This window comes from Haematobia irritans, chromosome 5 (assembly GCF_050003625.1).
Source record: "Haematobia irritans isolate KBUSLIRL chromosome 5, ASM5000362v1, whole genome shotgun sequence".
NCBI lineage: Eukaryota > Metazoa > Arthropoda > Insecta > Diptera > Muscidae > Haematobia > Haematobia irritans.
Genome location: NC_134401.1, coordinates 163,975,855 through 163,986,705, shown reverse-complemented (window position 1 = coordinate 163,986,705; position 10,851 = coordinate 163,975,855). Strand labels below are relative to the sequence as shown.

Here is a 10,851-nt window from a genome sequence, read left to right as displayed (position 1 = left end):
ATGTGTTACTACATTGTATTAAGTCATACATCTATCATTCATCCCAGCAGCAATACAAGAGCAAGTCGTACATAGTCTACACAAGATGCCACTGCTGTTATGCCATAACGGAAATTTTGAAGACAAAACCAAAAAGATCCATTAAGATCTTCTGAAGTAAATAATTGCTTTAGAAAATGTAGTAAATCAAGATTTTGAGAAAATCGGATGTCCAAAGACCTAAAAATTAGAACATTTTAAATCGTCCAATTTATTTCTAAGGTCCATGATTATCTTACGTTTCTAAAATAAACTGCAATATACCATAATAACAAAGGAAAGCCATTGATAAATATAGAATGGGCAGAATAATAAGAACAAACAGGATAGCAGAATAGCCCATTTTAAATATGGTAGGAAACGGTAAGGGTTGCAACCATATCATAACGAATTGTTGCACAAACGGACGAATATAGTACACTATTTTGGCTGGCAAAGACATTTGTTTCCACTAGATATACAAATTTAAATACAAAAATTTTTGGTTTCTCATACCTCATATTCAAAAAAGATTAAATCAGCTTAATAATAAAAACGCAGATTTTTTTTTGCTGCGGAAGAAAGTGATAACTTCTCGCAAGAGAATACTTACAACTTTGCGTTTATGCAATGGCTTATTCCAAACCTTTGTCATTGTATTATATATTTGCCCGTTTTCCAGATTCTAGCAAATCTAATTGATTTAATTTCACATTTTTAAATTGTCAACTGAATTTGTTTTTAATTTCGTTACTTTCACTTATAAATAGAAAGGAGGAGAGTGAAAAAAAACTGAGACTTATTATTTTATATTTATTGACATTCAATTATATTAACGGCCATTTTCATGTAGCTCCGTTAACTTCAACTGAAAAATTTTTAGCAGTTAAGTTTCTAACTAGCATCTGGAATATATAGGCAAGATGACAGATTTGTCCATAGTACGGTTTAATAGTCCGTTAGGTAACGTAGCACTAACGGAGCTTCATGAAAATGGGGGTAAATAATAGATTTGAAAATTAAATCCCAACATTTTAAAGTTCCTATCACGATAGTAGGAAATATACAAAATCTATCACAATAGCATATACACTGTGGTCGGAAGCAGAGATTTTAATAAAAAAAACCTTTTTGGTTATAATAAAATTACCCTAAAGAAATATAATTTTATTCTGATTTGATTTTATTGGTTAAAGGCTTTGGTTTTCTTTAATAATTCATTTTAAAGAAAATAAACGGTTTCAATTGCTGCTTTGGATCATTCCGCATCAAGTTAAAATACAAATTTCCAGAAAAGTTATGGTTTCCTGTTACATGCCAATAATACAGTTTTACCATACATTTCTTATAGGAGCAAAATGTAAACAATCGATAACAACATGTCCCGAAATTTTCGATTGCAAAAATACCAATTTCTTATGGGTAGCGAAAAGTTCTATAGAGGTGCATACAGGCCTTTAAGGTAAGTACTATGTTTAGTTTTGCGGCTGAAAAACTCATTGTTTTTACGGTTACTTTTTTGAATCAATTAATTTAACCCTCCGTCATACACATGTTTCGATAGTCACATTCGTAACACATGAGGCCTGGCCAGACCCACTATGTATTTTAATGTATTTATATGGAAAATATGCTATGTTTTTGATATTATTACATTATTACTGTCGTATTTTCCGTCCTGATTTTTTCACACATCGATAGGTAATACAATTTTAGGAGGGTACCAGAAGTTTCAAATCTCTAGCTATATTATAAATGTATTTCAATTACAATTAGAATCGAAAAAGGTCTGGCCAGACTCATGTGTCTGTCCGAGGGTTAAAAATATAACATGTTTCGCAATCAATGCCTGCCATTTTTTCCATCAATAATTTGACAAGACTTGATAAAAATATAATCGTTATTTTCAACAATGTACAATACAGGCATCAGCTTTTTAAAAACAATCGCAGAAAACAAGTGAAATCTTACATAGATACTCCTGTCATATTTTATGATATTTATCACTCTTAATTTCATGTGAATCGACAAATTAATCACAATAAATTGCACTGATGTTCTGGATACATCACCAATGCAACGATGGGCTAGATAACTCATACAAATGTTTTATTGAGTGCTAAACGGAAATAGGCCTATTAAAGAAATGAAATCAGCTGTTTGATGAGCATTACCTTTTTGTCTAAAAGTATCCAATACCAACATATTGGCAACTCTGTGCACAAATATTTTTTGTTTACACCGTTCTGTTTTCTCCAGAAAAATGGATGTACAAATACTGGACTATGTGAATAATTATTTAAAAGTGGAAATTATTGAAGAAGCTTTCTTGAGTGTTATCGTGTATCCAGCCAATGGTGAAACGGACAGAGCTACAAATTTTACAAATGATGTTGGTAGGTAGTATGAGCCTATAAAGGGTTTGCGTGCTATGGACTTAACATAAAAATACCCATATGGTCCGCTGAAAGATGGAAAGCACTAATCTTGGTTGCAACAACAAACTTACCTTTCCTATTAATTTTTTTGTTATAGTTAAAGCTTTCGCTAGTGTTCCCCAAGATAACAAGGAGAACATTGTTAGGCAATATTTGCAGAAAGCGGCCACAGTTACAAATGCAAACCATTTGAAAGTGTTGATGTCGACATTGGGAAAACTAACCGAATCACATCTGCTGACAGCAAAGTAAGTAAATTATACTACTGAAAGTCTATCTGGTTCTTGGTACTAATGTTAATATGTATATTGTCTTTGAAATAGGCTACTTTGTGACAAAATCCTTTTGTGTGAAAAGTTAGTCTATGAGAATAAACTTTTCTGGATTGAAAGCTTCCACTTAATAAAAAAGGTTATTGATCACGTTGACTACAAGGGTGTACGAGAAATCATGAAAAGCTGCAGGGACAAGGCTCAAACGTTTCCTTTAAATGTCAATGTTACATATCTGCCACAGCTATTGGCCTTGGAAGAAACTATAAGCTATATATTTGATCGGGAAAATTGTCTTTTACCAGCATACTTTATAGCAAATGAGTTTATGAAACCATTTCCCTATCATTGGGTGAGTTTTAGACTCGATATTTCTAATTACAGAAATTAGTATAATGTTTTTTATTTTTCCATTTAAGAAATTAAACAAGCTAATGACTGATGTGGTGGAAGAATTTCGTCAAACCGCACAAATGGTTTCGATTATCGGACATTGTCATATGTTGCCGATTGTTGAACATTTTGGTTATGCCGATCACATGATGAATTCATGGAAATTAGATCCGAATACATTGAAATTTAATTTTAAAGGCATTCTTCCCTATGAACTCGAACTAATGGAAGAGCAACCACAACTATTGCGTTATGTCCTGGGACAATCGTATTCCAAGGAAATGGTATCAGTAATGTTAAATTTACAAAAACAGCAAAAACAACGTTGCAATACTTTGGAAGATCAATTGGTAAATTTAATAATAAATGCCATGGAAATGACCGAGACAAATGAAAATTCTGTTGGATGTGGATTTAATGTACCAGAGGAACAGATATCTCAAAATGAATGGATATGGTTGCATTTGTCTTGCCAATTGATATATTTTGTGCTATTTCAATTTGTCAGTTTTATGCATATAATAATAGCTCTATACGATAAGGTATGTTAAAAAATTATATATGGGAAACAAAATTCAAAACAATTGACCTGGCTGAGTTTTGCAGTTATCAAAGAAGGAGTTACGCAAGGGTAGAGACCAATTGATGTGGATTTTGTTGCAGTTTATTTCGGGTAGCATACAAAAGAATCCCGTGAGTAGAAATTTAAACTAACTTTACTTAAAGAAATATGCACTGACGTTTTGTTTTTAGATCACAAACTTTTTTCCTATGTTCAAACTATTTGATTTATTATATCCAGAGCAAGAACCCCTAAAACTTCCAGACTGTAATAAATCTTCTTCATTAAGACAGGTATTTAAAAAAATCTTCTAAATGAACACATCAATATACTATTTAATATTTATTAAACTACAGATGGCTCCAATATGCATATGGATTCATTTAATGAAAAAGGCCAGGGCAGAAAATATGAATATTTCGCGGCCATTGCCGATAGCATTAAAAAATCATCACGAGTAAGTATATTATAAACAGTTTTTAAATGCATATCTCTTGCAATATAAGCTTTTCACTTTTTTATGGAAAAACACTCTAATCTAGTTCTTGCCAAAAACTCATCAAGAAAATAATTTTTGTCGTTGTCAATCCGTTCAGCACTGCGTTCCCCTTTGTCCGGTCAAAGCATTTAATTTGGACTCAATATGAATAGCTCTTATGAATATTGTTTCTTATTTATTTTAGCGTTGAAATACTTTAAGTTGAAATATTTTCCCTAAGTTTTATTTTTTATTCCCCTTTTGTAGTTTTCTTCAGCATTTGGTTATGCCAAACACCATGATGACCATGAGCAGTTTAGGTAATGACTTCCGTATTGTTTTAGTTTGTAATGCATACTCAACAAATCAAGAATATTTCACAAGACCCATGAATATTCTTGTGGAAGCATTGACTGGTAATGCTAAAACAGCCACCGGAGCTCCCATACAGCCAGTACCATTTTCCATGGTAGTTCTAGATAGTTTAACGGTTCACAGCAAAATGTCATTGATACATGGGTAACTTGGCTTTCTAAATCAAAATACTTTGATCACTAAATATCTATGCTTTCAGATTTGTTTCGCAAATGATAAAACAGGCTCAAAGTAAAACATCGGTTCCCACACCAGCTTTAGTTGAAACATACGCTCGACTTTTAGTCTATACCGAAATCGAATCTTTGGGTATAAAAGGATTTTTAAGTAAGTGGAATATTAGAAACATATTTCTATACCTAATAAATGTTATTGGTTTTTCTAGTGCAACTTTTACCATCGGTATTTAAACATCAAGCTTGGTATGTTATCGGTGAATATGAATACTGTAGTTTGCAAAAAAATTCAGAATTTGATTTTTTTCTTTTGAAAATATTATTACCGACATAGATGTTTTCTTTAGAAACCACAGAAATATGACCAACATAATAGCATTTCTTGTATTTTACAGGCGCGTTTTACATACATTGCTCGAGATGTTTTCCTATAGATTGCATCATATACCAACACATTATAGGGTGCAATTGCTTTCACATTTACATTCATTAGCTCCTATGCCACAAACAAATAAAATGCAATTAAATTTATGGTAAGATTTTAAAATATAAAATCGTCTTAGATATATTTCAAAATTATCAATATTTGTAGTTTTGAGTCAACTGCTCTTCGTCTCATCAATGGTTTGGGTTCGGTAGAAATCCAACCTCAACTTTCCAGATATTTTAATGAGAAATCCCCTGCATCAATAGCCTCAGCAGAAAGTGAAGAACTCAATCGGGTTTTAATTCTAACTTTAGCAAGATCTATGCACATTACCGGTTCCGGTGAAGATATGCAAGCCTGGTGCAAGGAATTGCTTTCAACCATAATGCAAAATACTCCACATTCGTGGGCATCACATTCCTTGGCATGTTTCCCTCAAGCTTTAGCCGAATTTTTTGCCCAAAATAATCATCCTGTGGAGAATAAACAATTGCTTAAAAAGTCTGTTGAAGAGGAGTATCGAACTTGGACTTCAATGTCTAATGAAAATGATATAATAAGTCATTTTATAAAGCCCAATACCAGTCCACTTTTCTTATGTTTACTTTACAAAATGATATGGGAAACTGAGAACATCAGTCCGGTGGCATATAAGTAAGTACAAAAACAATCTACAAATTTTTATAGAAAATTGATATATTATAGAAAATTTGAATTTTTACAAAATATTTGAATTTTTGAAGAAAATTAAAATTTGTATAGAATTGGATTTTTTTACAAGATTCAATTTTTTGGGGAAGATTAAACTTTTCATAAAAAAATTAAAACTTTTTCAAATAAAAGAAATTTATTTCAAAAATTATGTTTGAGAAAATTTAAAATTTTCCAGGAAATATAAAATTTCATATTAAATTGAACTTTTTAGAGAAAATTAAAAAAATTCATACAAAATCTAAAATATTTTAGAAAATTAAAATTTTTATAGAAAAATGATTTATACAACAAGAAAATGAAAATTTTTAAACTTTAATTTTTTTATTAAAAATTATTTTTTATAGATAATTAATATTTGAAAAAAATGGTTTAAATTTGATAAATTGATTGAAATTGTCCAGAAAATATAAAACTTCATATCAAATTAAACTTTTTTAGAAAATGAAATTTCATACTAAATCTAAAATATTTTAGAGAATTTAAATTTTTATTAAAAAAAAATGAATTTTTTGTAGTAAATGACATTTAATTTTTAATAGAACACCTAATTTTTTCGGACAACTTTAATTTTTTATATTAAATTTTAATTTTTTATAGAAAAATTTGTTTTTTTTTATAGAAAATTTTAATTTTAATTTTTTAACATTGAAATTTTAATTTTTTAACATTGAAATTTGTATAGACAATTAATTTTCTTCGGAAAAATAAACATTTCATGGAAAGTTTAATTTATTTCAGATAACAGAAAATTTAATTGATATTTTTATAAAAAATAATTTTTGACAAAATTTAAAAATTTTCAGGATTTTTTAGACAACTTTAATTTTTATAGAAAATTTTAACTCTTTATAGAAAATATTAATTTTTTGTGAAACTTCGGAATTTGTATAGAAAATTGATCTTCTTCGGAGTATTAAACATTTCATATAAAATTTAATTGTTTACAGACAACAGAATTTTTTTTTTAATGTTTTTTTTATAAATATTTAAGTAATATTTCTATAAAAAAAAATTTTTGACAAAATTTAAAATTTTCCAGGAATATAAAATTTCATAGTAAATTTTACTTTTTCCAGAAAATTTATAATTTCAGACATATCTAAATAATTTAATTTTTTTTTTTCAGAAAAGTTGAATTTTTATAGAAAATTAAATAAAATATTCCAAGTTTATATTTTTATAGAAAAATAAAATTATTATACAAAATTTGATTTTTTTTATAGAAAACTCGAGTTTTTTACAGAAAATTTAATTTTTTTTACAGAAAAATTAAAATTTTTGTTAATTCAAGCGTTCTATAAAAAAACAAATTTTCCTTAATTTTTTTTAGAAAATTTGATTCTTATAGAAAACTTGAATTTTTGAATAATTTTAATTTCTACAGAAAATTTGTATAAAATATTTCATATGAATATACTTCCAGAATTTTAGAAGGAATAAGCGCCCGTGCATTATCGGCAAATCTACGAAAACTATGTGATTATTTGGTCAGTGAAGTAGTCTCATCGAATGGCAAAGAATTTATACACAAATGTGTTGATTCCATCAACAATATGATATGGAAATATAATGTGGTAACTATCGATAGAGTTGTTTTGTGTTTGGCCCTACGAACTCAAGAGGGAAATGAAGCCCAGGTGTGTTTTCTTATTATTCAATTGCTGTTGCTTAAATCTGTTGAACTACGGAATCGTGTCACCGAGTTTTGTAAAGAAAATAATCCAGATCATTGGAAGCAGAATAATTGGTAAAAGCTGATATAGCTCTAGCTTATATAGGAAAGGCGATAATTTTTACAAAATTTGTTATAGGCATGAGAAACATCTGTCATTCCATCAAAAATATCCTGAAAAATTTGCTCCCGATGAATCAGCATCACATCCTCCATTGCCGGTATATTTTTCTAATGTGTGTTTACGATTCCTGCCGGTTTTGGATGTAGTAATTACACGTTTTATTGAACTGCCTATACAACATGTTCATCAAATCTTGGAAGTGATTTTAGATCATTTAAGTATTTTATACAAATTTCATGGTAATACAAAGAGTTTATACAATTAAATGGCCAAGAATAGCTAATATATATTTTTGTAATATTTTTAGATCGTCCCATAACTTATTTGTATAACACATTACACTTTTACGAACGTATATTGAGGGAACGTCCCTCCTTGAAAAAGAAATTGGTAGTATTCTGATGTATATCTCACTTAAATATAAGGATGAATTATTTTTTTTTTTTTTTTGATTTTAGGTAAGTGCTGTAACAGGGTCTTTTTGTGATATTCGCCCTTCAAATTGGTGTGTTAGTGAACAATATAAACTTTACCTACAAAGTCAAGATCTTTTATGGAATCCTGAATTGTCCTACTATATGAAACTTATAACACGATTGGCTGAAAGTAAGTTCTAGATATAATCTTTATTTTATTTAGTCCTATAAATAGTACTTCCCATTCAAGCTATCAGTGGTAAAAATGTATTCTACAATACCGATTGGCGTTTCAATGAATTTTCGAATGCTCCTGCTCATGCCATGTATGTCACATGTGTTGAACTGCTAAGTTTACCCATAGCCCCTCAGATTGTGGCCAACAACATAATCGATGTTGTGGTCAAAGGTTATGCCTTAATACCACAAAAAGAGATGTACAATTATCTTAATGCGGTAGGCATTGTTTTGGCTGAATTACCCGAAGCCTATTGGAGTGGGGTTTATGATAGATTACAAGAAGTTCTCAACTCGCCCAAAATGTTGAGATGGTCGTATCGTTTTAATGCCTTCGAAATGTTCAATTTCAAAATGGTTCGCGAAACAATGGTGGAAAAGACTTATGCTGTTGTTTTGGCTGTTGCCCACTCCGTTTTTCATCACATGGGAGGCTTTAAATTAGCCACAATGACAAAGTATGGCTCAATATCTATCGAGGGTAAAAAATTTAGATTAATTTTATTTTATTTTTTTTCTCTCACTAGATATATCAAGGAGAAGTTAAAACCTTGCGTTCGTACCGAACATCAATTGATTTTCCTGTGCCATGTCTTTGGTCCATTTCTGCAGAGAATCGAACAGGAGAAACCAAATGCTGTGGCTGGAATTGCAATATTACTTTATGAAATGTTGGAAGTTGTTGATAAACAACATGGTCCAGCACCTCTTGAATATATGGATCCCATATGTGATTTCCTTTATCACATCAAATATATTCATGTGGGTAATATCATAAAGAATGAATCGGAAGCTATCATTAAACTCTTAAGGCCGACCTTACAAAGGCGTTTACGGTTTATAAGTCATCTAAATATTGAAGATAAACATTTAGATAAGGTGAATGAGAATACATTAAATCCGGCATTGGCATCAACATCCTCCTTCAATAATGTCAACCCAATTCAACAGACTTTCAATCAACAACAGCAGCAGCAACAACAACAGCAAATGCAACAAATGCAGCATTTACAACAGCAACAACAGCCGAATATGGGAGGTCCCATGAGACATAATTGAAATGCTCTCATGAGATGATATGTAAAGTAAAAAACAGATAACCTGAAATAAAGAAAATATTGTCAAGTCTTTGGCGCCTCTCATTCCAAAATTTTAAAGATTACGTTCATTGGCAAAATACACAAAGTAAGTAGAGATTTTATGGCACTTTTAAACCCAGAATAAATGGACTTAAGCTAGGGAAATATACAGGAAGCCACCGTGGTGCAATGATTAGCATGTCCGTGAGTTCAAACCCAGTTTCGACCGAACACCAAAAGGCTTTTCAGTGGTGGATTGTCCCATGCTGGTGACATTTCTGAGTGTTTCAAGGCTTCTCTAAGTGGAACACCGTTCAGACTCGGCTATAAAAAGTAGGTCCCTCGTCATTGGGCTAAACATAAAATCGGATAGCACTTAGTAATGAGAGAGAAGTTCACCACTGGTTTAAGTGAGCCTTGGGCTGTCACAACCTAGTGTAGTTCGACAACTTTATCAGTTGATTCAATCCAAATTGGTTTTTCATTAATTTCCATGAAATTCAATTTTGAGTATTCCACTCTTAAAGTTGCTTACTGATTTTTTTATTGATTTTTGATAAATCGATATTTCAAAAGCAAAAACTAAGAAATCCTTATGGAGTTACCTTAAACTAAAATAGAAAATACGAGTTTCATCCCTCTCCCACTTGCTCGATTTTTAGAGAATTGGAGCTCTCCGATTTGCTTGAAATTTTCGGAGAAGTTTGAGGGTGACATCTTGATTATTCTTTGGCATACGAACGGAGTGGAGGCACGGTTGCCACAGTTGGTAGAATTCTACCAAAAATGGTAGATTTTGTACTATTTGGTAGATTGGTAGAATTCTTGATGTTTTGGTAGATTTTGCAAATTATTCATCTCCAACTAAGAGGTACTTTACAAATTTTGTATAGAATTGAATTTTCACAAAATTTTCTATAGAAATAAAATTTTCACAAAATTTTCTATAGAAATAAAATTTTGACAAAATTTTCTATAAAAATAAAATTTTGACAAAATTTTCTATAAAAATAAAATTTGTACAATATTTTCTATAAAAATAAAATTTTGACAAAATTTTCTATAAACATAACATTTGGATAACATAACACAAAATTTTCTATAGAAATAAAATGTTGACAAAATTTTCTATAAAAGTAAAATTTTGACAAAATTTTCTATAAAAATAAAATTTGGACAATATTTTCTATAGAAATAAAATTTTGACAACATTTTCTATAAACATACCATTTGGACTGTATTTTCTATAGAAATAAAATTTTGACAAAATTTTATTGTTTCATAGAGGAATTCTACCAAAAATGGTAGATTTTTTACTATTTGGTAGATTGGTAGAATTCTTGATGTTTTGGTAGATTTTGCAAATTATTCATCTCCAAGTAAGAGGTACTTTACAAATTTTGTATAGAAATAAAATTTTCTATAGAAATAAAATTTTGACAAAATTTTCTATCGAAATAAAATTTTGAC

General features: G+C 30.0%; 2 protein-coding genes across 2 annotated transcripts; one reads left to right on the top strand and one right to left on the bottom strand.

Annotated features, from left to right (window-relative positions):
* Positions 1–38: 38 nt before the first annotated feature.
* On the bottom strand, positions 39–879 carry LOC142241784 (uncharacterized). Its single transcript, XM_075313614.1, has 3 exons — positions 632–879; positions 279–490; positions 39–219 (listed from the first exon to the last, which is right to left on the bottom strand). Exons 1-3 carry the CDS (start codon positions 671–673, stop codon positions 39–41), a joined length of 435 nt encoding a protein of 144 aa, XP_075169729.1. The 5' UTR covers positions 674–879.
* A 1,370-nt stretch (positions 880–2,249) lies between these two features.
* On the top strand, positions 2,250–9,452 carry MED23 (mediator complex subunit 23). The gene is made up of 18 exons (XM_075309875.1): positions 2,250–2,414; positions 2,554–2,704; positions 2,780–3,080; positions 3,148–3,663; positions 3,728–3,814; positions 3,875–3,976; positions 4,040–4,140; positions 4,429–4,680; positions 4,736–4,863; positions 4,922–4,958; positions 5,108–5,245; positions 5,305–5,793; positions 7,277–7,600; positions 7,665–7,888; positions 7,957–8,039; positions 8,108–8,255; positions 8,316–8,760; positions 8,830–9,452. The coding sequence occupies exons 1-18, from the start codon at positions 2,282–2,284 to the stop codon at positions 9,359–9,361; spliced, it is 4,191 nt and encodes a 1,396-aa protein (XP_075165990.1). The 5' UTR covers positions 2,250–2,281; the 3' UTR covers positions 9,362–9,452.
* The last annotated feature ends 1,399 nt before the right edge of the window (positions 9,453–10,851 follow it).

Excerpts from the sequence above, each read along its gene's own strand:
- LOC142241784 (XM_075313614.1), bottom strand. The coding sequence starts at position 673 with ATGACAAAGGTTTGGAATAAGCCATTGCATAAACGCAAAGTT. Across the intron at positions 491-631 it reads CATTGCATAAACGCAAAGTT|TGGAAACAAATGTCTTTGCC; the intron begins GTAAGTATTCTC and ends TTGTATATCTAG. Across the intron at positions 220-278 it reads TTGCAGTTTATTTTAGAAAC|GTCTTTGGACATCCGATTTT; the intron begins GTAAGATAATCA and ends TCTAATTTTTAG.
- MED23 (XM_075309875.1), top strand. The coding sequence starts at position 2,282 with ATGGATGTACAAATACTGGACTATGTGAATAATTATTTAAAAGTGGAA. Across the intron at positions 7,889-7,956 it reads TATTTTATACAAATTTCATG|ATCGTCCCATAACTTATTTG; the intron begins GTAATACAAAGA and ends TAATATTTTTAG. Across the intron at positions 8,040-8,107 it reads CCTCCTTGAAAAAGAAATTG|GTAAGTGCTGTAACAGGGTC; the intron begins GTAGTATTCTGA and ends TTTTGATTTTAG.